Here is a 23,745-nt window from a genome sequence, read left to right as displayed (position 1 = left end):
CGCAGGCTCAGTAGCTGTGGCGCACGGGCTTAGTTGCTCTGCCGCATGTGGGATCTTCCCAGGCCAGGACTCGAACCCGTTTCCCTTGCATTAGGCAGGCGGATTCTTAACCACTGCACCATCAGGGAAGCCCTCAATCCTGGATTTTCAATGTGGGGACTTGTGACATATTTGGGGCATCAGAATCACATGCCTTGTGCAGCGCCTGGCACAAAGTGGGAGCTTAATAAATTGTCATTTGTTAATTTATATCATAAAATTATATGTATATTATTATGCATAAAATATATGTAACATGTAGTTATGCAAAAGTTCATTACATATGAAATACGTTGCATATAACGCCTAAAGCATATTATTACTTATTTACATTTAAATTTTAGATATTATTAGGCTTCACCTTAAAATGATAAAATACATAAAGTATATGTCAAGTAAGTAAAAGTAATCGATATGTAATTTGTGTCATTTTCAGATATTAAAAATAAATATTATAGAAAAATAAATGTTAAAATGTAAAACATTCAAAATGTAAAAATACTATATGTTTACACTAACATTGTATTACATATGTAGATGTAATTACCTTATAATATAATAACGTTATGCAACGAATCAATTCCTATAGTAAATAAAATAATATGTAATTAGGTAATAGTTTATAACGAAATTATATTACATATTATGTGCGATGCATAATTATAATAGAAATTTAGGCCCGAACACCTGGTCCCGGTCCTAAGGCAGGTGGCCTCACACTCCTGCCCCAAGTGTGGCCTCCGCCTGGACCTGAACACAGGTAGCGGCCTGGGGGCGGGGTGGGCTCGCGCATGAGCAGTGCAAAGCCCGGGGGGGGAGGGGAGGCCCCGGCCTGCACCACCCCGTCGTCTCCGGAAGTCCCGCCTCCGAGGGCGGGACCAGGGCCTGGAGGAGAAACAGGGAGCCGCCGCGCGGCCGCTTCCGCGGGCCCCGGCGCCGGAAGCGGATATGCGTCACAGGGGCGGGCGGCGGCGGCGGCGGCGGCGGTGGCGGCGGGTCGCATTGGGGTTGCCTCCGGTGGACGGTCGCGACGCCGGGCGGGGAGGCCGCGCCTGCCAGGGTCGTCGGGGGCCCGCGGAGAGCTGGGGCCAGGGCGGCGGCGGCCTGGGACGCAGGCGGAACCCCGCTCCGGTGAGCGCCGCCCGCAGCCGCCTCCGCCCGCGAGCCGGGCGGGGCTCTGGGAGCGGGGACCCAGTGGCCGTGGTATCAGAGGGCCGGGGTCTGCGGGGCTCTCGGGAACAGGGACCCAGGGGCGGAGGACCCAGAGGTCGGGAGTCTGCGGGCGGCCTGGGGGCGGGGGTCGTAGGCCTGGGGACCTGGAGTCTGGGAATCGAGGGCCTAGGTCTGTGAGGAGCCGGGGGAGGGGGACCTGGGGTGACGAGGTAGCAGGGGCCGAGGTCTGCGGGGATCTTGGGGCCGAGGACACTGGGGGCTGGGAGAAGAGCCAAAGGCGTCCGGGGAGACGGGGGTTCCCAGGAGGCCACTGGTACCGGGGGGGGGGCGGTGCGGGGGGTGAGGGCAGGGCCGGTGACAGAGAGGGAAGGAGGCGGGGCCGGGAGCTGGGGGGGCCGGGAGCTGGGGGGGCCGGGAGCTGGGGGTTCCGAGGTTAATGGGGTTGGCGGGGGTTACAGGCAGCGGCCCGGGACAGGGAAGGCGGGAACTGAGGGGCGGGGGGGACAGTTAGAGGGGCTGGAGGTACTGGGCACCGCGTAGGGTCAGCTGGGGGTATCAGGGCAGCGAAGGAGCTGGGGGTCGCGCCCAGGAGGCAGGAGAAGCCAAGCAACAGGGAAGCTGGGAGTACCAGGGCTCCCGGCAGGCAGGCGGGGGAGGGGGTAGGGTGTCCGGGGCTCTGGTTCGGGCCCTCCCTGCGGCCTTTGGGGTCCTGTGGAGCGGGGAGTCACAGGTCTCAAACCAGGCCAGAGCTCCTCTGCAGTGCCCCTGACCCTGCCACGTGGCTTTCCTCCAGCTGGGACGCCCGCACCCCTGGGGTTCCTCCTGGATCTGGGGCGGGAGCTCCGAGAGCTAGCGGGTGGGCGGGCAGACCGGCTGAGGCCGCCACCTGTAGGGCTTGGTGTCCGTGGGTCAGGCTTTCTGGAAGCAGGCACGTCTCCCAGCAGGTGGGAAGAGCTGGGGGAGGAGGGTAGGAGGGGCTCCCTCCCCTCCCCCGGTTTCCGAAAGGTCACTTTTTATGCTTTATCTGGGAACAGAGAGGGTGCCTCTGCCCACAGTGGGGAAGTTGAAGTCGATGGCCCTTGGCTGTTTTTTTCAGCCTGAAACTTCTTTCCTGTTTCTTCCGTGGAAACACAGGGCCACCTCCTCCACAGACCCTCCCAGATGCCTGTCCTGGGCCGTCCCTTCCCTCCCCCGTGAGGTGTGTGCACCCTCTGGTGGAGGTGGCGGGTGGAGCCGGCCTGCCCCGTGTTCGCTGAGGGCAGCGACCGACCCCGCCGAGCTGGGCTCCCACTGCCCTGGCCCCGGGAGAGCTGCCTCTGGGTACTGGGGGCAGGTCAGCGCTGCTGGAGGAGTCGGGCTGCCAGCTGTGCCTAAACGTTTTGTTGGCCCGTTTTCTCCCCTGCTTTAGTGTAATCTCATTAAAAGCACCAACGTCTCGGGCCGAGGGCCTTTCCCTCTGTAGAGGCCCGTGTGCCTGACGTACAGAGAGCGAGCAGACTTGCCTCCCTGCTCCGGGCCCGCGGCACCGGCCAGCCTGGGACACCTCGGCCCGGTGCCCGGCCCTGACCCGTCGCGCACGCGTGTTTTTCAGGCCCGAGGTCCCGGCTATGGCTGCGGCTACCATCGTGCACGACACGTCCGAGGCGGTGGAGCTGTGCCCTCCCTACGGCCTGTACCTGAAGCCCATCACGAAAATGACCATCAGCGTGGCGCTCCCGCAGCTGAAGCAGCCGGGCAAGTCCATCTCCAACTGGGAGGTGATGGAGCGCCTGAAGGGCATGGTGCGCGACCACCAGTTCTCCGCGCTGCGCATCTCCAAGAGCACCATGGACTTTATCCGCTTCGAGGGCGAGGTGGAGAACAAGAGCCTGGTCAGGGCCTTCCTGGCCTGCCTGGACGGCAAGACCATCAAGCTCAGCGGCTTCTCCGACATCCTCAAGGTGCGCGCCGCCGAGTTCAAGATCGACTTCCCCACCCGCCACGACTGGGACTCCTTCTTCCGGGACGCCAAGGACATGAACGAGACGCTGCCGGGCGAGCGGCCCGACACCATCCACCTGGAGGGGCTGCCCTGCAAGTGGTTCGCCCTGAAGGAGTCGGGCTCCGAGAAGCCCAGCGAGGAGGTGCTGGTCCGGGTGTTTGAGCGCTTCGGGGAGATCCGCAACGTGGACATCCCCATGCTGGACCCCTACCGCGAGGAGATGACGGGCCGCAACTTCCACACCTTCAGCTTCGGGGGCCACCTGAACTTCGAGGCCTACGTGCAGTACCGCGAGTACGCGGGCTTCATCCAGGCCATGAGCGCCCTGCGCGGCATGAAGCTCATGTACAAGGGCGAGGACGGCAAGGCCGTGGCCTGCAACATCAAGGTGAGGGAGGGGCCCCTGCAGCGCGGGCAGGGCCCCGTGGAGAAGGTCCCCGCGGCAGGCCGCGCCCTGCAGGACGGCAGCCGCGGGCAGCGGAGCGGGCGGCCCCGTGCTTCTCTCACAGAGCCTGCGTCTTCAGGGCGCGCGAGGGAGCCGAACGTCCTCCCGTGGCTGCCAGGGTGACGGTGGCCCTGGGAGGGGCTCCAGCCGGGCCCCCAAACGTCCCTTGAAACGAGGCGACGGTTCTTTTACGGCCGCGCACTGTGCCCCGTGCCGCCTGGGCGGGGGAGGCGCGGCAGCCGGCCTCGGGGCCCCGGGGCCCTGTGGCAGGAGGGGAGAGGGGCGCGTTTCCCGCCGGTACCGGGGCAGGGCGTCGGGCCTCCGGGTACGCTCGTGCTCCCGGCGCTGTCCCCGTGGTTCGTGGTCCCCTTCCCCTCTCGGGAGAAGTGGGGTCCTGAGCGCTGACCGTGAGGCTCGGGGCCCGCGGCCACGCAGGGGAGGGCGTCCCGGGAGCCCCTTCCCTGCGCTGAGTCTGGGGGAGCCGGCCTCGCGCGGGCGGGGCTGTCGCCCTCAGGGAGGCTCTCCGGTCGCCCGACCCGCCCCAACCTGCCCCGTTCTCCCTCTGAAGGTTTCTTTCGATTCGACCAAACACTTGAGCGACGCCTCCATCAGGAAACGGCAGCTCGAGCGGCAGAAGCTTCAGGAGCTGGAGCAGCAGCGGGAGGAGCAGAAGCGCCGGGAGAAGGAGGCGGAGGAGAGGCAGAGGGCCGAGGAGAGGTGCGTGCGGCCGGGGCCGCTCGGGGCTCCCGCCTGGGCCCCGTGCGCGCACCCGTGTGCGCATGTGCGGGCGGCAGCGGCGGCGGCGGCGGCGGCGGCGGCGGCGGGGCGAAGCCCCCTACCCGCGTGGCCCTGCCCAGTGCCCTGGACGGGCCTTCCCCCTCCGAGCCTCCCTGAGTGCCATGCGCGGGTCCTGCTGACACAGGCACGGAGTCTTGGCTGTTTTGCAGGTTTTTGCGTTCAGGCTGAAGCTGCTTTTAAGTGAAGTAGAGAACTGATGACGTTGGCGGGTTTTTGCAAAAACGCCTCATTTAGGTCTGTAAAGTAACTGAGGTTCACGTGTCTAATGGCACACTCGGGGGACGACCTTTCCCCCTTTTATCTTTTGCTTTATGAGTTATAAGAGCAACCTGACTAACGATACTACCTGGATTTTAGAAAACAAGGAAAGATTCTTCTTGGTCCATCACGGCTGCTGTGCGCTTGGTGTTTCTTTCCAGCGTGTGCGTGTGTGTGTGTGTGTGTGTGTGTGTGTGTGTGTGTGTGTGTGTGTGTGTGTGTGTGTGTTACAGTCAAGGTGTCGTGTGTTTTGCAGAGTGTTGTTCAGTCTTAGGTGTGCGTGATCTGGGCAGTTCATTGTTCACCAGTCTGTTTATCTGTTGCCTGAATTGACTTACCTCTTGCCCTGGCTGTCGGGTTCCTGTTTTGTTTTCCCTTCTTCACCGACAGCACTAACACAGATGCGGAGATATCTCGGCGGGTAGCAGTTCCTTTGTCTGCACCGGAACCCAGTTCCAGGGTAGTGCGTCCAGACCATGCCGCTGTTCTCTGCTCAGCCCCACGTGGCTCCCGCGGGGAGGCGGGGATGCCTGGGCTGCAGACGAGGGTGTGGCCGTTGGTCGGGGGCCAGGAGCCCCGGAGTAAGGCCGTGGGTGCAGAGAGAGGAACGGGCGTCCGGGGAGTGTAGGCTGTGCTCGCTGCGTGGCTGCCCTCAGGAGGCGGCCCTTGGCGGGGACGGTTGGGATCGTGCAGTGAACCGGGCCGCAGCGTCAGCACGGCCCCCTCAGGCAGAACCGGGAAGCGCAAGTGGCGTGCGGACCACCCACCCGCCCTTGTCCCAAACGGGCCTTGTCCTCCCTCTTCGAGGTGGGCCGTGACCACAAGCCCCCGAGCTGGGGGGTGTAGAAGTTCCCCACGGCCTTCCTAAAGCAGCTCTGAGGTCTCGTTAAAGGCAATTTGCTTGACCTTATGGCAGGAAAAGCGGGTGGGGAAACGGGACTGAGAGTGGCCTTGGAGGACACAGAGCAGGACACGTCCTGGTGAGGACCCGGCCTCGCAGCCCCAGGGCGGCGCCTCGGCTGTGGCCACGGAGCGTGGCAGGGCTGGCCTGGCACGAGCGGTGGGCCTGGAGGCGCCCAGGGTGAGCAGTGGTGGCCAGGGCTGTGGGGCGGAGCCTCGGCGTCTGTGCCGCATCACGGGCGCGCGTCTCTGGGTCCTTCGGTGTTCATAGGAACAGAGTGCAACTGCCCAGTAGCGGTCGCGTTCCTGGTCGTGGCACGCCGTGGGCCATGAGCTCCACAGTTGAGAGCTGTGGGCACTTGAGGCCCGTGAGGCAGCTAGGACCCGCAGCTCTTGACGGACACCTGCTGCGGGAGGCCTTCAGGTGTGTGTGGCCTCCTGGACGCCGGCACCCTCGAGCTGTCCTGCTTCCCCGCGTTAGCTCGGCCTCGGTGCCCAGCCCGCCCCCTCCTCTGCGTCCGGATGAGCTTGGGTCCTCCCGCCGCCTCCTCCGGGCCTGGCACCCTGGGAGTGATGTCGGCTCTTCTGCAGACAGTCCGCCTTCTGGCCTCAGGGGTCTCCTCTGTGTCTGGTCCTTCCCGCAGCGACCTCGCCTCTCTGCTGTGCCGGCCCCACCGGCAACTCAGCGAACAAAAGCTCGCAGGAGATGCGGGTGTGCCGGGTGGACACATCCGTTGGTCTTCAGACCTTCCCTGGGGGTCTGGAGCCATCCTGCTTTCGGTGGCATCCTCATTTCCGAACGAGGAAGGATGTTGTTAGGGTCTAGGCTGGCGGGTGTGGTGCGGGGGTGTTTATGGAACAGTCGCTGTCTCCAGGGAGTGTGTACGCAGTGATCTCGCAGGGTTTCCCCAGGCAGTGCGTCCTCTCGGGACCCCTTGATCGGGGTACACCCCAAGGCAGACCGGGTCGGGTTTGCGTCCCCGTGCCTTTGTCGTTTCCACTACTTCCTATGAAAGGCCATGCGGTACAGTCTGTCGAGTTTGGTCTTGCCCTTAGCTCGCTGCTTCCGGAACCTTCCTGCGGCTGTGTACGTTGCCGATTCCCTCCCGCTCAGGGCCCGCGGGTTCCCAGGGTGTGAAAGCCCGGGCCGGGTGTCTCCGCTGCCGCTGGGGCTGGGGACGGTGCAGCACGTTGGCTCTAAGTTCAGGGTGCGTGCGGCCAGCGGAGGGGCCTCGTCGCTCCGCGTCGCAGCCCTTTCCGCGTCCGTCCGTCGTCGCCCCTCCGCCATCCGGGTGCCTCTTGTTCAAAACTCAGCGGCCGCTGCGTCCTCCCTGGCCATCCATCCCTTTCTTCACGATTCCGGGCTGGGGTCGCACTCAGCGAGACTCTCCCGCGGATGACGGCGGAAAGTCGCAGCCCCTGAGCGCCGCGCTCCTCGGGGTCCCCGGATGCGACTGAGGTTTCTCCGGGGAGGAAGCGCCGCGATGCCGAGCCCCGCGGCCGCCACCCGGGTGCCCTGTGGATGGCGCGCCCTCGCGCATGCGGCCCGCGGCCTCACGGAGCCCGTGTCTCGCTCGCGCAGGAAGCAGAAGGAGCTGGAGGAGCAGGAGCGCGAGAGGCGGCGGGAGGAGAAGCTGCGCAGGCGCGCGCAGAGGCAGCGGGAGCGCGAGCTGCGGCGCGGCCAGCGGAAGCTGGAGAGGCTGCAGGCGGAGGAGCAGCGGAAGCTGCAGGAGAAGATCCGGCTGGAGGAGCGCAAGCTGCTGCTGGCGCAGCGCAACCTGCAGTCCATCCGGCTCATCGCCGAGCTGCTGAGCCGCGCCAAGGTACCACCTGCCGCGCCTGCGGGGCACGGCGCCCGGCCCGCGGGTGGGGCTCGTTGCGCGGGACGACGCTTCTGGCGTCCCCGGGTCGGCGCTCCACATCCGCGCCCTGTGCTGAGGGAGCCTGCGGAGCTGTGGGTCGGCCTCCCCACGTCCAGGCCTCGCAAGGGCCGGCCTGACGGGGCGGGGGGGGGGGGTTAGGTGGCGGGAAGTGGGGGTGGGCAGAGCCCGCCAAGGGCCGCCCGCCCACCCCCGGGGCTCACTGGGGCCGCGCTGCTCAGGCCCCGTCAGGTCAGCCGCCCTGGGCCGGGGCCTGCCGGGGGTCGGGGCGGAGGCCGGAAGATGCGCGGTCCTCGCCGTGGCCCCGGGAAGCCAGGCGCCTGGAGCCGGGCCGCGCCCCCTCGGTCCGCAACTGCAGAGCTGACAGGTCTCAGCTGCGCTGTGCGGACGGCCCTCCCGGTTCCCGCACCTGCTTCTCCTGGAGGCCAGGCCGGTAACTGCCGCGAGCCGGGCCGGGGGCGTGGACGGACCTTGCTGGGCGCGCCTGGTGCTCAGGCGGGCCACGGAGTCAGGCGCGGGGCGACCCTAACCTGTTGTCTGGTTACAGTTGTGATCAGTCCGCGGGAAGGAGCGTGGCGGGCGCGCTGAGACCTGTGGCAGCGTGTTCTTGTTTCATGGTGAATATTGAAGACCCTGAGCAGGCCCGGCCCCGCGCCTCCGCGCCGTAATCTCAGTTCCCCGTGGCCGGCGACCTTCGCACTGACAGCAGGCGCAGAAGGCCCGCCCCGGGGCTGCGGCGAGGAGCTTTGCCAGGGCTTTCCTCCGCCGGCTGGGCAGGACGCCCGGGCGCGGGCAGGTGCGGCGGGCCAGGCTCCAGCCGGCCGCCCGCCCGCCCGCCCGCCCACCCGCCGGGTCCCCCAGGTCGGCGTCTGCAGAGCCGCGCGCCGCGGAGCGTCCGTGCGGGTTCAGAGCCCAGCTCAGGCGCGGCCCCCTCTGTCCCGCAGGCCGTGAAGCTGCGGCAGCAGGAGCAGCGGGAGGAGACGCTGCGGCTGCAGCAGCAGGAGGAGCGTCGGCGGCTGCAGGAGGCGGAGCTGCGGCGAGTGGAGGAGGAGAAGGAGCGCGCGCTGGGCCTGCAGCGCCGGGAGCGCGAGCTGCGCGAGCGTCTGCTCAGCATCCTGCTCAGCAAGAAGGCGGACGGCGCCCGCGCGCCCGCGGGTCTGGGCGCCGCGCACGCGCACCTGCTGCAGCCGGTGCTGGACATCCTGCACACCGTGTCGGCCGGCTGCTCGGGCGCCGCCCCGCCCACGCCCACGCCCGGCGCCCAGCGCGAGGACCCGCCCCGGCCGCCGGCCGTGGGTCCCGCCCAGAACATGAACGGCGGTGCCGCGGACGAGGCCCCGAGCAAGGAGGGGCAGGATCCTCGCCGTGTCGCCCCCGACGACGGCCCTTCCGAGAAGAGGTGCCCCGGCGTCCTCGCCTGCATCCCCGACAACAACCAGCAGCCCAAGGCCGCGCCCGCCGCCTGCGAGCAGAGCGCGCCCAGGAAGGACGCGCGCTCCGAGCAAGACAAGTGCAACCGTGAGCCCAGCGGGGGCCGCGGCCGGGCCAGCGGGGACCGGGGCAGCGATGACGGGCCCAAGCGGGAGCGCAGCCGGCCGCGGCGGGCGGGCAGCCGGGAGGACGTGAGGCTGCCCAAGGAGCGGAGGTCGCACAGGAAGCGCTCGCACCAGGACGGGAGCCCCCGCCGGCGCAGCGCCAGCCCCGAGCGCGAGCGCGAGCGCGAGCACGAGCGGTCGCGGAGGTCCCACAGCAGAGACCGGCATGGCCGGCGGGAGAGGAGCCGGGACCGGGACCGCAGGGGCAGCTCGGGCAGGAAGCGCAGCCGCCACCGACGCAGCGAGAGGTCGCGCTCGGGCTCCCCCAGCCGGCACCGCAGCACCTGGAACAGGTAATGCACGGAGGGCCCAGCAGCCGTCCCGGAGGACCAGGACGGGGGGGGGGGGGGGCGCACGTCCTGCTGCTGCTCGCTGCCCCCCACGCCACCCCGCCCCCCCCCAGCACACCCAGGGAGCTTCTTGGTGAGGAAGGCACCGCCTCCAGCCTCCTCTGCCTCGTGGCCGTGGGTCTAGTTCAGAGGCATCGTCCCCGGTGACGAGCTTTCGTTTCCCTTAAAACTGTTGATCCAATAGCTTTAACGTCAGCAGTCCTCTCTGAATCAGGAGGAACACGTAGGCCGCCAGCCGTGAGAATTGCAGACCACCCCACCCTGGGCACACAGGCTGGCAGCGCCGAATCCCTGCACCTGCTCGGAGACGCCTCTCATAGTCACTTCACGGGAGCTGCCTGTCGCGTCACGGGGATGGACTGTCCGGTGTGGCGGCCACAGCCCCATGGGGTGTGGAAAAGAGGAAGCCTCGCCCTGCGGGTGTTTTTTTGTTTTTTGGTTTCTTCCCTCTTTTGTAAGTTTAACAGACTGGGAACAAAGTTTGGGTGGGATGCCAAAGGAAAATGGCTCTGGTGCATTTAAGTCATCGGCGGGGAAGCTGTATGTTCTGCAACGCGGAAACTCAGACGTGCCGTCTTTTTAGGTGTGGGCAGGTGCGGAAGTGGTACGGAGGGTCCCAGAAGCTCACTTTTCTACAAATTCAAGTAATTCAGCGTAAAAAAAAAAAGGTTGATTAAAATTAGTTTTGGTTCCTAGTCAAGGTTAGCCTGTGTGGTTTTTTTAAGAAACCGTTTTGCTAAATTATTTTTACTTGGAGCGTTTCAGATTTAATGCTGCAAACATGTTAAATTTTATAATCGTTGGCTTCTCTGAGTGAAGCTCAGAAATACTTAAAAATAGCTGTTATCGTCCGCCTTAGGAGAGATGGTGTTTATTCCAGTTTGCATTTTTATGGTGAAATAAAATCCTTTTCCAATGAACTAATGTTTCCCATACTTAATGTGTGTTCGCGTTTTTAAGTTCTTTGGGCTACCTCACTGACCTGAGCGTGATTTGGCGTATCTGAAATCGCTGGTTTCTGAAGATTCATTTCACATGCTGTGACTTTTGTAAAATAACTCCCTGGAGGAGAACACGGGTCCTGAGACTCATTCGTGTTTACCGGGAACATGAAAGTGTAGCAAGTTCACAGAAGCAGTCTTTTTAAAGCTACAGTGCCATTAAAAAAAAAAAAAAAAAAGACTTAAAGAAAGTGGTTCTCTCCTCATCTTGAGTTGAGGTAGCAGGTAGGTGTCAGTGCCCCTGCTGGGACCCCGAGCTGCAAGTGATCCCTCCGTCTGTCTGTGTTTTAAGTCAAACGCAGATGTTCTCAGCACGTGGAGGGCAGTTATATGCTTTTTCCACCCTAGTCACATCATCGTCAAGATCTCAGGTCGGCACAATAGACTTGCACTTTCCTTCTCTGCGCTGGCATTGGTCTGGTCTATCACCAGTTGAGGTGTGGGTGCAGGATGTGCTCATATGCCCGGTGATTGGAGATGCCTCAGAGATGCACACGGGCAGCTGTGTCAGGATTCCTGCAGCCTGGCATTAAGTGTTTTTTGCCCCATCAGCAGCTTTGAGAAAGTCGGAGGACTGGGTGTCACTCTGGGTGCCCAGGATATGTTGCTGGATGAGACAGGCCCCCCGAAACATGCGAATCTTGAAGGAGCAAGTACAGGACTGAGGAGCAGGCCACGTGGCATCGCGTATGTATGTAGGGGAGGTCTCTGAAGTCAAGGGAGATCTCCGTGAGGTCAGAGGAGGTTTCTCTGAAGTGAGGGAGAGTCAGATCAGCAGACATCTCTGAGGTCAGGGGAGGTATCGCTGTGGACGAGAGTCAGGCATCTGAATTCTAAACCTGTTCCACTGATCATGCGTATTCCACCTCCAAAACCACTGAGCTACGCAGCAGAAGGTGGCGGCGTCATCAGTGCTGCCCAGGCCAATCCTCCCTTACTGACTGGTCCTCCACCTGCTGGATCTGTTAGTTCCTGAGACGGGTGGCATTGACATCTCCAGCTGTAGCAGCAGATGCATCTTTTTCTCCTCAAAGGCCTAACAGTTTGTGCCTTTTGTGTTTGACACTGTGTTATTAGTTGTGTACAAGTTAAGGATTGTCACGTCTCCTTGGAGAACTGGCTCCTTGGTCATTTGCAGTGCCCTTGTGTACCTTGATAATTTTCCTTGTCCTGAAGTCTGTTTGGTGGTAAATGGGGAGGAAAGGAATTTGATGGAAAGAGATGTCCGTTACGTGTATGTGTCTCCTAGACACACACACAGCATCCGAGGGTGTCAGGGGAAAAGAAGGTTTTGGCGTAAGCCATGATTGTTCTCTCTTTTCAAGCCAAGCTCCGCAGAGGAGAGGACAGTAGTTTTTTGTTGTGACACAGCAGATACTTTTAGAGGCAACGTGCCTAAGAATGAGGATTCGGGAGCCTGGCTTAGAACCGTTTCACCCCACAGCCCCTCTTCTGTGAGGCTGACGGCAGTGATTTGCGTGGGGACCAGGTGAAGAGCACCCATGCGGCCCGTGTGGGATCCTGCTGGTTTGGACTCATCTTGGGTTTAAGGCACTTGTCGTCCTTATGACTTAGGGTGGGATTTCCCAGGTTACCCGTGCAACCAACCCTTATCCACGGGCTCCACATCCGTGGATTCAGTGAACCGCAGATTGAATGCTACGTTTACCACCCGCGGTTGGTTGAAGCCGTGTGTGCGGAACCATGGATCCGGGAGGTGGACTCTGGGACTTCAGCATCGGCGAATTTTGGTACCGGCGGTGAGCCCTGGCACGGATCCCCGTAGATACCGGGGGACAATTGTGCTTTCATTTATTTTCTATAAGTTCTCTTGTTTTCTGTAGGAGTTGTTAGCAATAAAAAACAGATTAATTGAAACACGTCTGTTAACTAATTAGATTTTATCTTCACAAACCTGGATTTTTCTTAGTTCTGAGGTGACTAGATTGTAACCAAGGGCGCTGTGACTGAGGAACACGTTCATTTGAGGAAATGGAAGGTTTCCACCCTAGAAGCGTTGTCCTGCCAACTTCTGGGGTGAATGAATGGGAGGTTTGCTTCTCCTTTTCTGTCTGTCTCATAGCATTTTGTCCTGAGCCTCGTTCTAGCCGAGTGGGCTCATCTCATTGTGGGTAAATAAAAACCACCCCCAATTTATCCGTTTCACCCGGCGGAGATGTTCTCCAGACCTGAGGGCCTGGGGGTCACCAGGTGTTCTGGGATTTGGGACTTGACTGTGGCTCTTGTGTCCTCTGGAACCTAGCAACCTGCATTCGAGGAGAGATTGGGACATGACAAAAGGCGCAGAGCTCTCAGGGAGGGCTCCAGGGAAGAACGAGGTTAACGTGGCGTCAGGCAGTTGACTCACCCCTTTCGCTGCCATCTTCACTCCTGCAAACCCTGCATCTGACGGGCGACTACCGATGCAAAGGGATTTTTGACCTGCTTTCGTTTTGTAGTTGCTTTTACTTATCTGGATTTTTAAAATTCTGCCAAAGAGGAGGGTGTCACCACTGTAACCATGCCTCGCTCCTCCAGGCACCTGTGCTTTTCCTCACCATGCATATCCCTGCTCAACACACACGGCGGAAACCCCGCCGACTGACCTGAGTCACCTAGGCTGCCGTCTTGCTAGCTAGAGTCCCCACTTCCTGTCTTTGCCCTGTGATCTCCCACCTGGGGCTTCATGCCAGCTCACGGGGTCCTTGATGCACACACGGTTTGAAGGGGGTCGGGTCCATTTCTCAGTCCTCGGCTTCGCTCTAAACTTGCTCTTGTGACTGATCGTCCTGGGAATGTGCCTGGCTCCAGCGTCCCCCTTCTCCTCCCTCTCGCGGCCCCCGTGGAGGCACCGTGCCGCCTCCTTCCTCATACTTGGGCTCTGCTCCCCAAGGTGACACGGCTTCTAGGCTCCCAGTGTCACCTGGAGAGGTGGGTCTGGGAGCGACACGATGACAGCGGAACGGAAGAAGGGCCTCCTGGAGGTGTGTGCTGGGAGGTTGTTAAAAAGGAGGTGACACCCTTCTGTCCATGTTTCTGCTCCCACCAAGTACATGAACCAGGTTCCCCCAGACCCAAGGAAAACCGGGAGAAAGTTCACTCCGAGCCATCATGAGAGGAAGCCCTGTCCACCTCGTTTAGAGGACGCATTTCCAATCGAACATCAGTTACTAACATTTGCAAAGTTTTCATTTATACACCTGCTCACGATGAGTCAGAGCACAGAAAACACATGAAACCTTCTGTTAACAGTGAAAAACCCAAACAACGTAAATTCTCGTACAATTTCAATTTATATATTTTATTTTTTCTAGCTTTATTAGGATATAATTGACATTGGTTTGAAATTTGTGTATACTGCAAAACGCTCACCACGAAAAGGCTAGTTAACCTCCGTCACCTCGTGTATAGACATCTTACTTCACAAGTACGATGGGATGACCAGGTACATTTCTAAGCACAAAACATAGAGCCCAGAATCCTGGCGGGGAGAAAGGTGAGTTGAGAACGTGGATAGAACTAGAAAAGGAAACCGCATGACATTATTATTTTAAACACACTGTCTTGTGGGGTTTCAAGTGGATGGATATAGTTATTAAATCGCTAGGGTGTTCAGGGTCTATCAGACACTCTAAAGACTGCAGCAAATTGGAAAAACGTCTATTATATGCCAAGCATTGCACCGTTTGCATTTGCATTTAGATGATATTAAAAAAAAAAAAAGCGTAGCGCGTACCTGAAAGACCCCTCCCCCGGGATGGCGGTCTGGTTTCAGACTTCCAGGTGTTCTGGGCTCACCTCGGGGTGAGAGGAAAAGGCAGGATTCCACGCGGCAGGTGTGTTGGGGGGGGCGGAGCTCCTGTAACAGGTGTTTTCCAGGTGATGCTCGTGCTCTGTCGGAGGAGGGGGTGCACTTCGTGGAGCGTCCCTTCCAGCCCCTCCCACCTGCCCCACTGCCCACTCGCACATGGCGTGCCCGAGGCCCAGCCCCCTCCTCCGGGCAGGCCCTTCCCGGGTGCTATACGTACCCGCCTCTCTCATCAGGCCCCTCCAATCAGCGCACAGACAGGCTGACGTCTCCATCCCCGAGCTGTGTACGTGTCTCCCCACACCCGCTTCAGCCTGAGTCCCCCCATCTCTGCTCTCGTCCATAAAACCCCTGCAGGAGGGTCTTCTCTCCTGCCCTGCAACTCAGGCGCTGCCCTCACACTCCCACCACCCTCACCGCCCCGTCAGAACGCTCGCACCCAGGCGCTGTAGACGGAACGTTCGCGTCCCCCCAAATTCAGACGTGTTGTGGGGGGCCCCTTACCCCCAAGGCGATGGTGTCAGGAGGTGGGGCCTCTGGGAGGTGATGAGGTCATGAGGGTGGAGCCCCCGTGGATGGGATTAGTGTCCTTAGAAAAGAGACCCCAGGGAGCTCCCACACCGCTTCCTCCGTGTGAGGACACAGTGAGAAGACGTCCATCTAGGAACGAGGAGGAGGGTCCTCACCAGATGCTAAATCTGCCCTCGCCGGGATCTCGGACGTCCAGCCTCCGGGACCGTGAGGAATCAGTGTGTGTTGCTTATAAGCCCCCAGTCTGAGGTATTACAGGAGCTGCAAGTAACGAATACCAGGTGGTCTCCAAGTACGTCTGAACTCGCCCTTCTCCAATCAGGTTCCCTCTTGCTTTAGGGCAGCAAGTTAAATCATCCTGCGGCCCCAGGCTCCACACTAAAAAGCAAACAATTTGCTCAATTAAAAAAGCCAAAACCCACTAGAACGGCAGTACTACTACTGCTACTAATCACCATCACTGATAGTAATAATAAAAGGGAAATAAACACTGACAAGGATGTGGAGAAACTGGGTCCCTGTGCACAGTTGGTGGGAATGTAAATAGGGCAGCTGCTGTGGGAAGCAGTATAGCAGTTTCCTAAAAAGTTAAACATAGACGTACCGCGGGACCCAGTCATCCCACTGCCAAGTGTACACCCAGAGGAACTGAAAACAGTCATCTAAGAAAAACTTGTACAGGGATATTCATAACAGCAGTATTTACAACGGCGACAAATGTGGAAACAACCCAAGTGTCCATGGATGGATGGATACACAGAACGGGGTCCATGCACACAGTAGAATATGACTCAGCCGTGAAAAGGAGCGAAGCCCTGACACAGGCTACAGCGTGGATGGACCTTGAACACACGATGCTCAGTGAGAGAAGCAGACCCAGAAGGACACACAGTGTGTGATTCCGTTGGTAGGAAACGTCCAGAACAGGCAAATCCACAGAGACAAGAAAGGAGATCCATGGTTGTCGGGGGTGGGGGAGGGGGAGGGGGAGTGACTTTTCATGGGGACGGGGTCTCCTGGGGGGGGGGATGAGAAGGTTTGATAGAGGTGATGTTTGCACAACACTGTGAAAGTCCTAAACGCTTCTGAGCTGTTTACCTGAAATGGTTAAAATGGTCAGTTTTATGTTACGTGCATTTTACACGAATGAAAACCTAAGGATATGGTGTTTTGGCTTTTCCTTTGATTTCTCCTTTCCCGGCTTCTTGGTCTAACTCTGTAACGGAGCCAAACTCGGGTCCTGTGTGCAGTAAAGCCAGTCTCCTTCACCCCTGTGGCGAAGGAAAGTGCAGCCTTACTGCAGGGCCCAGCAAGGAGAACAGGGCTGGTGCTCAAAAAACCCGAACTCCCCGAAGGGCTTCGGCAAAGCATTTTTAAAGGCGAAGCACGGTAGGCGTGTCCCAGGATGTGCGATCAGCTCCTGCACAGTTCTCTGATTGCCTGACGGTGAGGGACCAGGACAGGGTCACAGAGGTTCACGTCATCAGTCCTCAGCTGCCAGGAGGTCTGGGGGCTATGTGTTCATGATCATCAGGTAGTTAATTTCTTCCACTTGGTGGTGGTTTTAGCCTCTGCAGAGCAACTCCGGAAACGTGCACCGGATACTGTTATCTAAGTACTTCAGGGAGGAGCTACGGCAGAGGGCATGGGGGAGGGGTCTGTCCCGGAAGGCCCCAGAGGCTCCTACTCGGTTACAGTTCCCTGGGCGCCTCGATCTTTGAAAAAGGTTTAGAAGGCTGGTTTGGTTCAGGGACTGGAGGGTGTACAGCTCCCCAGACGTCGGCCAGCCCCGCCCTCCTGGGCCGCGGGGCGGGGGGGGGGGGAGCAGAGGATGGTGTGGCCGCCGCCCACCCGCCAGGCTTCAGCCCACGCGGCTCCCAGCCCGGGGCGTCTCTCCTGCTCATGCGTCGTCCTTACACCAGCTCGGTATCTCCTCGGCCTTGGACCCCACCCGCTGCAAGGCGCAGAGTGAGGGGTGCACCTCTGAAACAGGAACGCTGCCGTCCAACACTGATCCGTGACTCGCCGCTACTGGTGAGAAATCTGTATGGGTTTCCTGGGGCGTCTGTGACAGATGGACACAAGCTGGGGGCTTAAAATAACAAACAGTCATCCTTCCCTAGTCCTGGAGGCCAGTCATGTGAGGGTCAAGGTGTCCCAGGGCCGAGGTCCCTCCAGAGGCTCCAGGGGAGGGTCCTTCCCGCCTCTTCCAGCTTCTGGGGGCTCCAGGCGTCCCTGGGCTCGTGGCCGTGTCCCTCCCGTCTCTGCCTCTGTCTTCCCGGGGCTTCTCCTCTGTGTCTGTGTCTCTCCTCTCTGTCTCTTAGAAGGACCCTGTCATTGGATGTAGGGCCACCCTCCTCCAGGAGGACCTCATCTCAGACCCTTCACTGCATCACACCCGCAAAGACTGCATTTCCAAATAAGGTCTTTTCTGAGGTTCCAGGAATTTTAGGGGGACAGTCTTCAACCCAGTGCAACATCCCAATTTCAGAGATGTTAAGTGTTTGGGTTTTTTAAATGTACATTTTGGAATTGATACAACCATTTCTCACCTAATGACTAGATCATGTTGAATCTTTAACATCTTCCTTGCACGTCAGCCCTGGGAGTGTTTAAAAAGCCGAAAGCTTTTTACATTTGTGCTTACGTTTAAGTCAGAGATTTAAAAAACATTTATTTTATTGAGGCAGAGTTGATTTACAATGTGTTAATTTCTGCTACACAGCAAAGTGTTTCAGTTATACGTATATATGTATTTTTTTTCATATTCTTTTCCATGATGGTTTATCCCAGGATATTGAATATAGTCCCCTGTGCTCTACAGTAAGACCTTGTTGTTGATCCATCCTAAATGTAATAGTTTGCATCTACTAACCCCAGACTCCCACTCCATCCCTCCCCCACCCCCCTCCCCCTTGGCTACCACAGTCTGTTCTCTACGTCTGTGAGTCTGTTTCTGTTTCATAGGTGTTTGTGTCATATTTTAGATTCCATGTATAAGTGATAGCATATGACATTTCTCTTTCTCTGGATGACTTACTTCACTTAGTATGATCATCTCTAGGTCCACCATGTTGCTGCAAATGGCATGATTTCATTCTTTTTTATAGCTGAGTCATATTCCATTGTGTATATGCGCCACATCTTCTTTATCCAGTCCTCTGCTGATGGACACTTAGGTTGCTTCCGTGTCCTGGCTACTGTGAATAGTGCTGCTACGAACACTGGGGTGCATGGATCTCTACCAGTCAGTGTGTTACTGGACCATATGATTGAGAGATGGCTTTAGAACGCGTATGGTTGTTTGCAGTGAAAGCAGAAGAGGCTGTTTGCAAGCTCGTGTACTGAGAAGCAGAGGAGCAGTGGGGATAGCCGTCTCTGCCCTGCACGTGTGTGTCTTCAACACTGATGTGTAGGGACCCCCGGAGACAGCGGCAGGGCAGCCACGCAGCCCAGAACAGGCCGTGCGTTTTCATCCGGCCTGTACGTGCGATCACCTGAGGCTACTTTGGTGTTCTGCTTCTTCCTGAGTTTCCACGGATGGGCAGACCTTGTTTCGTCATGCTTTGCTTTGCTGCATTTTACAGATGGTGGATTTTTTAGAAATGGAAGGTTTGGGGCCCCCCTGTGTCGGGCAAGTCTGTTGGCGCTATTTTTCCAACATCATTTGCTCACCTTGTGTCTCGGTGTCACGTTTGGGTCATTCTCGCAGCATTTCAAACCTTTAAATTATTTGTTATGGTGTCTGTGGTTTTTGATGTTATTTCCATGACTCACAATATTTGTTTTATTGGGGTGGCCTGGAACCGAACCCGCAATCTCTCCAGCGGATATCTGTGTGCTTTTTTCTTTTATTTTCTTTGGCCTCCTGCACGGCATGTGGGATCTTAGTTCCCCAACTGGGGATCGAACCCACGCCCCCTGCCGTGGAAGCGCAGAGTCTTCTTAACCACTGCACTGCCAGGGGAGCCCCTAGGCTCATTTTTAAAGAACACTCGTCCACATAAATTCTTTTCTGGCCGATGAGAATAGCCTTCTGTCAGGATGCCGTCTTCCTTCTTCCGGTATAAATGGGGACCGTTGAGGGCCTGGCTGTGCAGGACAGATGCTGATCCAATGAACAGCTCAGCACGGCCAGGCACCTTGGGGCTCTCGTGGCCTCTAAGTCCTTTTGAGACAGGCTGTGACCTGGGACCCTTTGCTGCAGGGCTTGCACCTGGACACACCTCTCCTGGAGCAGCAAAATACAAAGAAACTAGAAGGGACTAAAAATAACTGCGTGCATGCGCAGTTGGGGCAAATTCTGGACAAAAGACACAAAGAGACCGAAAAACGCAACTGCCACTTTTGAAGAGTCTGGAGCAAAAGCAGGGCACTGCGCACGCCCCCTGCGCTCACACCACCAAGGCAGGGCACTGCGCACGCCCCCTGCGCTCACACCACCAAGGCAGGGCACTGCGCACGCCCCCTGCGCTCACACCACCAAGGCAGGGCACTGCGCACGCCCCCTGCGCTCACACCACCAAGGCAGGGCACTGCGCACGCCCCCTGCGCTCACACCACCAAGGCAGGGCACTGCGCACGCCCCCTGCGCTCACACCACCAAGGCAGGGCACTGCGCACACCCCCTGCACTCACACCACCAAAGGGGTGGGCAGACTCCCTAAGCCTCCCCTCCAGCCCGACCCCTGGACCCACCCCTACCCTCACCCCGTAGAAGGAACCAGCTGCCCCCTCCTCGGGGAGCGGGGCAAGGGCACCTGTTACTTGTTCTCGCTCCCCCACCCCCCGCTGCAGCAGGGACCCCAGTAAAGCTTTGCCTGAATTTCTTGTCTGGCCTCTGATCAATTTCTATCGATTAAGGAGGCCAGGAACCCGGGTCGGTAACACTTTCTGCCCCTGGAAGAGTAAATCCAAGCCCCGACCTTGAATTTCATAGGTTCCTTCTCGTCACTCAATCTCGTTACTAAACTAATCACCTTAAGTGAAGATGCCGGATTGATCATGCAGCCGAGGGGGATCTGGCTAAGAAAGGGCTGCTTGCATTTTAATCAAGCAAATGGTCTCCAAGGCCAGTCCTCTGGCCTCCTGTGGGTCCCTCCCAGGGGTCCCCCGTCGCTCTCGCCTTCAGGCTGTGTCCACCATGGCATGGTCAGCTGACACTGAGGTCCTGCTTGCCGGGGTCCAGGGTGGAAAAGGGAGGGCCACCACGGCGGGGGCAGGTGCGGGGGGCAGCTGCAGCCCCCATCTGGGCTCTGAGGGTTTAAACCTGAGCATCAGAAATGGCTGGAAAAGGGGGGAGCAGCTCCCCAGCAGGGCTGGGCCATGGCAGGACCCGGTTCAGGGCGGGTTCTGGGCTTCCTCTGGGATTAGCATGGCTCACCATTCTTCATTGGTGATTGAAACGTCTTCAGTGGAAATAATTGATCACCCTGGTGTAGCGGATTAAATGATGGCCCCCCAGAACATATGTCCTTGTCGTAACCCCCAGAACCCAGGAATGGGACCTTATTTGGAAAAGGGGTGTTTGCAGATGTGATGTAGTGAAGGGTCTGAGGTGAGGTCCTCCTGGATGAGGGTGGCCCTACATCCAATGACAGGGTCCTTCTAAGACACAGAAAAGAAGAGACACAGAGGAGAAGTCCCAAGACAAAGGCAGAGACGGGAGGGATGCGGCCACGAGCCCAGGGACGCCTGGAGCCCCCAGAAGCTGGAAGAGGCAGGAAGGACCCTCCCCTGGAGCCTCTGGAGGGAGTGCAGCCCTGGGACACCTTGAACTCAGACGTCTAGTCTCCAGGACTAGGTGAGGATGAATGTTTGTGGTTTACAGCCCCCCAGTTTGTGGTCATTTGTTACAGCTGCACCAGAAAATTAATACACCCCCTCTCTCCCCATATGAAGGGCCCAGAGCCTGTTCAATCCATCCAGTGGGTTATCAATGCCAGGGATTAGTGGGCATACGGGTTTGGGACCAGTTCCACAGCTGATGGTGCAAGGGCGGGCAGGGGCTGGGGGTGCAGGTGATTTTAGGGCTGTGTGCTCATCAGGGACAGAAGGAGTGAGAGGAAACCCCGGGGGTCCCCATAAGCTTTGTCATCCCCTTAATCAGGCTGATGGAATTTTCTAGAATAATCCATCTTGGGCTCACTCCCGGGCCTCCAGCAAAGAGCTTAGGGCATCAGCACTGAGCCCCTGGCCGTCCCCTCAGCTTGCTCAGAGACCCGTGATTCCCGAAGCCAGGACGTTGGGGGTCCTCCAAGCCAGGCTGGCCTGGAGGGAAGACGGGTTCCCCCTGGGGAGGAGGACTGCGGTCTCCTGGAGGAATATTCCAGCGCCTTCGTGGTCGCCCAGGTGGGGGGCTCTGAGAGCTAGCGGCCGGGCGCGTAGACAGCCTGAGGCTGTCACCTGCACTGTCTGCTCTCCTCCGGGGGGATGAGAATGTCCGGGAACTCTGGACAAGACTGTGTGCAGAAGCTTGGCCATCGGGGCCTGGGGCCCTTCTGGGGATCTGTTGACCCCCGTGGACTCCATCTCAGAATGCTGTTCATGCAAGCTTAACCCGAACTAGATAAGATTACAAAGGAAATGATGGTTATTGGAATACAGGTATCGACTTATTTCAAACACTTGGTGATCGAGGAATACGGGTGCTCGTCTGCTGCACCCTAAGGTGATGCGTTTAAAATAGAGGCAGCTTTGAAAGGTTCACCCAGGAGGTAGGAGACGTTAGTGTTTCGTCCCTTCTCGTGGCTGAATTTTATGTGCAGTGCAAGTGCCAGACGCAGAAGGTCCCGGGTGTGCGACTCTGTTTATGGGAAACGTCCAGGACAGGCAAGTCACACGGGCAGAAAGTGGGCTTGTGGCGCCAGGGGCTGGGGAGGGGGATGGGGGTGACGGCTCGTGGGGACGGGGCGTCCTCTGGGGGGTGAGAAGGTTCTGGAACCAGATGGAGGTGGCGGTTACCCGACGTTGTGGATGTGCTAAACGCCGCTGAGCTGTTTAGTCTAAAATGGTTAAAGGTGATTCTGTGTTACTTGAATTTTTGCTTCAGTGAAAGCTGGCGGGAAGTTGGAGCTGGATTTTGTGTTGTAGAGAGACAGGGTGGCAGGTGTGTTGAATGAGGTTGTGAGCGGCGGGGGCAGCCCTTCGGCCGGATTCACTGGGAATCCAGTCCGTCCTCGCTTTGGGGTCCAAGTGGTGCAGCTCGCCGTGCGCAGTCGCTCGGAAGCAGGTAGGGGCAGGCCAGTCTCCGCTTGCTTGAGGGCGAGGCTGGGCCTGTCTCTCTGAAGAGCACGAGCCCTCCAGGCTTTCTCGAGTGAGGCTCCGCCGTTGAGAACACACAGCCTCACCACGTGGCAGCTGACTGTCCTTGGGGCCTAGAGATGCCCCAAGCTTGGCCACGCTGGCGGGAGGGGAGGGGTGTGTGGGCCTGTGGCAGCAAGACGGGGCGCTCTCTGCAGCTGGTGGTCCATCCAGACCCCCGGCTTCAGGGAGGGCACTGCCCGCCGGCAGGGTCCCACGGTCTCTGCGGCCGCTGTCGTGCCCCTGAGGACAGTGTAGCACCTCCTGGCCACGTGGTCACACATGCATGGTCTGGGCGGACTTCGTCCTCGAGGGGGGTGCTTAGATTCAGGAAGGGTGGACCGAAAAGGGGAGTGAAGCATCTTCCCCATCCAAGGTCCGGATCCCCCGAACGCTACCCGGGGACGCCCCTGGGCTACGACGCCTATCTTAGCGCCACTGAGACATAGGGAAGAGGACCTTACAGAAAACAGAGTAACTTGCTGCCTTCCCCTGGCTTGAAAACGTGACCCGGCTGTGCTCCCATCCCGTCCCCAGCCGGCTGGGGCTGCCCGCTCTTCACTCAATGCCAGCCGCGTGCTCACAGGGCGTGCGGTGGCTTATAACTCTTGGGAGGAAAGTCGCTTTGGTACACGCAGTTTCATGCCGCGTACTGTCACCTGTAACAGAATCAGAGCAGATGCAATTTTAGTTTTCGGATAAAACTTAATACAGCCTGAACAGAACGAGAGAGTTAATAAAATCTCCGTAGAAGAAAGCTGAATGCAAGCTTGAAAGAATAAGTCAGTAACCTCTCAACAGAAGAGTGATTACAGCTTTACTATAGTAAGAGTTAATACAACCTCACTACATGAAAGCGAACACCGTCTTAATCAGATAATACAACCTTAATAGGACAAGAGTTAATAGAATCTCAATACAAGAGGTTCATCCAACGTTAAGAGAATAAAACTTACTACAACCACATAGAATAAGAGTTCGTAAAATCTTCACACACAAAGAGTGAGTACAGCCTTAATACAGGAGCTCATACAATCATGACAGGGTAAGAGGTAATGCAAACTTCACAGAGCAAGAGTCAACACAACTTTAACAGAAGAAGAACTAGTACCATCTTTAGAGAAGATACCTTAACATATCCTTAATAGAACGAGACTTAATAAAACCTTAATAGAAAAAATCTGAATACAACCTTCATGGAATGAGAGTTGATAACATCTCAGTAGAACAAGAGTGATTGCCATTTACTATACCAAGAGTTAATACAACCTCACTGCAAGAGCTAATACCATCTCAATAGGATAAAACTTAGCACCTTAATACGGTAAGAGTTCATGCGACCTTAATAGGATAACAACCAATAGCACCTTTGGAAGAGTAGATTCAATCTTAATAAAATAAGAGTTAATGCAACCTTAAGGGAATAGGAATGGATACAATCTTAACGAGAGTTAATATAAAATATAATCTTAGTAGAGTGAGAGTTGATGGAACTTTAATATAATGGTTCTCAAGTGGGGACTGTGCCCCCGGGGGCACACTTGTCAGTGTCTGGGGACATGTTTGCTTGTCACAGCTGGGGAGGGGGGAGGGGAGCTCCTGACATCCGGTGGGTGGAGACCAGGGAAGCTGCTGCACACCCCGCAGTGCCCAGGACGCCCCACGTCAGAGGTTGATCCAGCCC

At 58.0% G+C, this 23,745-nt stretch overlaps 1 protein-coding gene across 3 annotated transcripts; it reads left to right on the top strand.

Annotated features, from left to right (window-relative positions):
* The first annotated feature begins 1,028 nt into the window (after positions 1 to 1,028).
* AKAP17A (A-kinase anchoring protein 17A) lies at positions 1,029 to 10,339 on the top strand. 3 transcript variants are annotated; one of them, XM_060138010.1, is made up of 6 exons: positions 1,029 to 1,170; positions 2,804 to 3,581; positions 4,207 to 4,355; positions 7,177 to 7,417; positions 8,419 to 9,362; positions 9,634 to 10,339. In XM_060138010.1, exons 2-6 carry the CDS (start codon positions 2,820 to 2,822, stop codon positions 9,644 to 9,646), a joined length of 2,109 nt encoding a protein of 702 aa, XP_059993993.1. In that variant the 5' UTR covers positions 1,029 to 1,170; positions 2,804 to 2,819; the 3' UTR covers positions 9,647 to 10,339. The 3 variants fall into 3 exon arrangements, with proteins under 3 accessions (XP_059993993.1, XP_059993992.1, XP_059993994.1); XM_060138009.1 differs by having other exon boundaries at positions 9,604 to 10,339; XM_060138011.1 differs by lacking the exon at positions 9,634 to 10,339 and having other exon boundaries at positions 8,419 to 9,366.
* The last annotated feature ends 13,406 nt before the right edge of the window (positions 10,340 to 23,745 follow it).

This window comes from Lagenorhynchus albirostris, chromosome X (genome assembly GCF_949774975.1).
Source record: "Lagenorhynchus albirostris chromosome X, mLagAlb1.1, whole genome shotgun sequence".
In the NCBI taxonomy this organism is placed as follows: Eukaryota; Metazoa; Chordata; class Mammalia; order Artiodactyla; family Delphinidae; genus Lagenorhynchus; species Lagenorhynchus albirostris.
The sequence above is the reverse complement of the archived record's forward strand: the minus strand, read 5'-3'. Positions and strand labels throughout refer to the sequence as shown.

Coding starts and splice junctions, on each gene's coding strand:
- AKAP17A (XM_060138009.1), top strand. CDS start 2,820: ATGGCTGCGGCTACCATCGTGCACGACACGTCCGAGGCGGTGGAGCTG. Junction 7,418..8,418: donor AGCTGCTGAGCCGCGCCAAG/GTACCACCTGCC, acceptor TCTGTCCCGCAG/GCCGTGAAGCTGCGGCAGCA. Junction 9,363..9,603: donor CACCGCAGCACCTGGAACAG/GTAATGCACGGA, acceptor TTGATCCAATAG/CTTTAACGTCAGCAGTCCTC.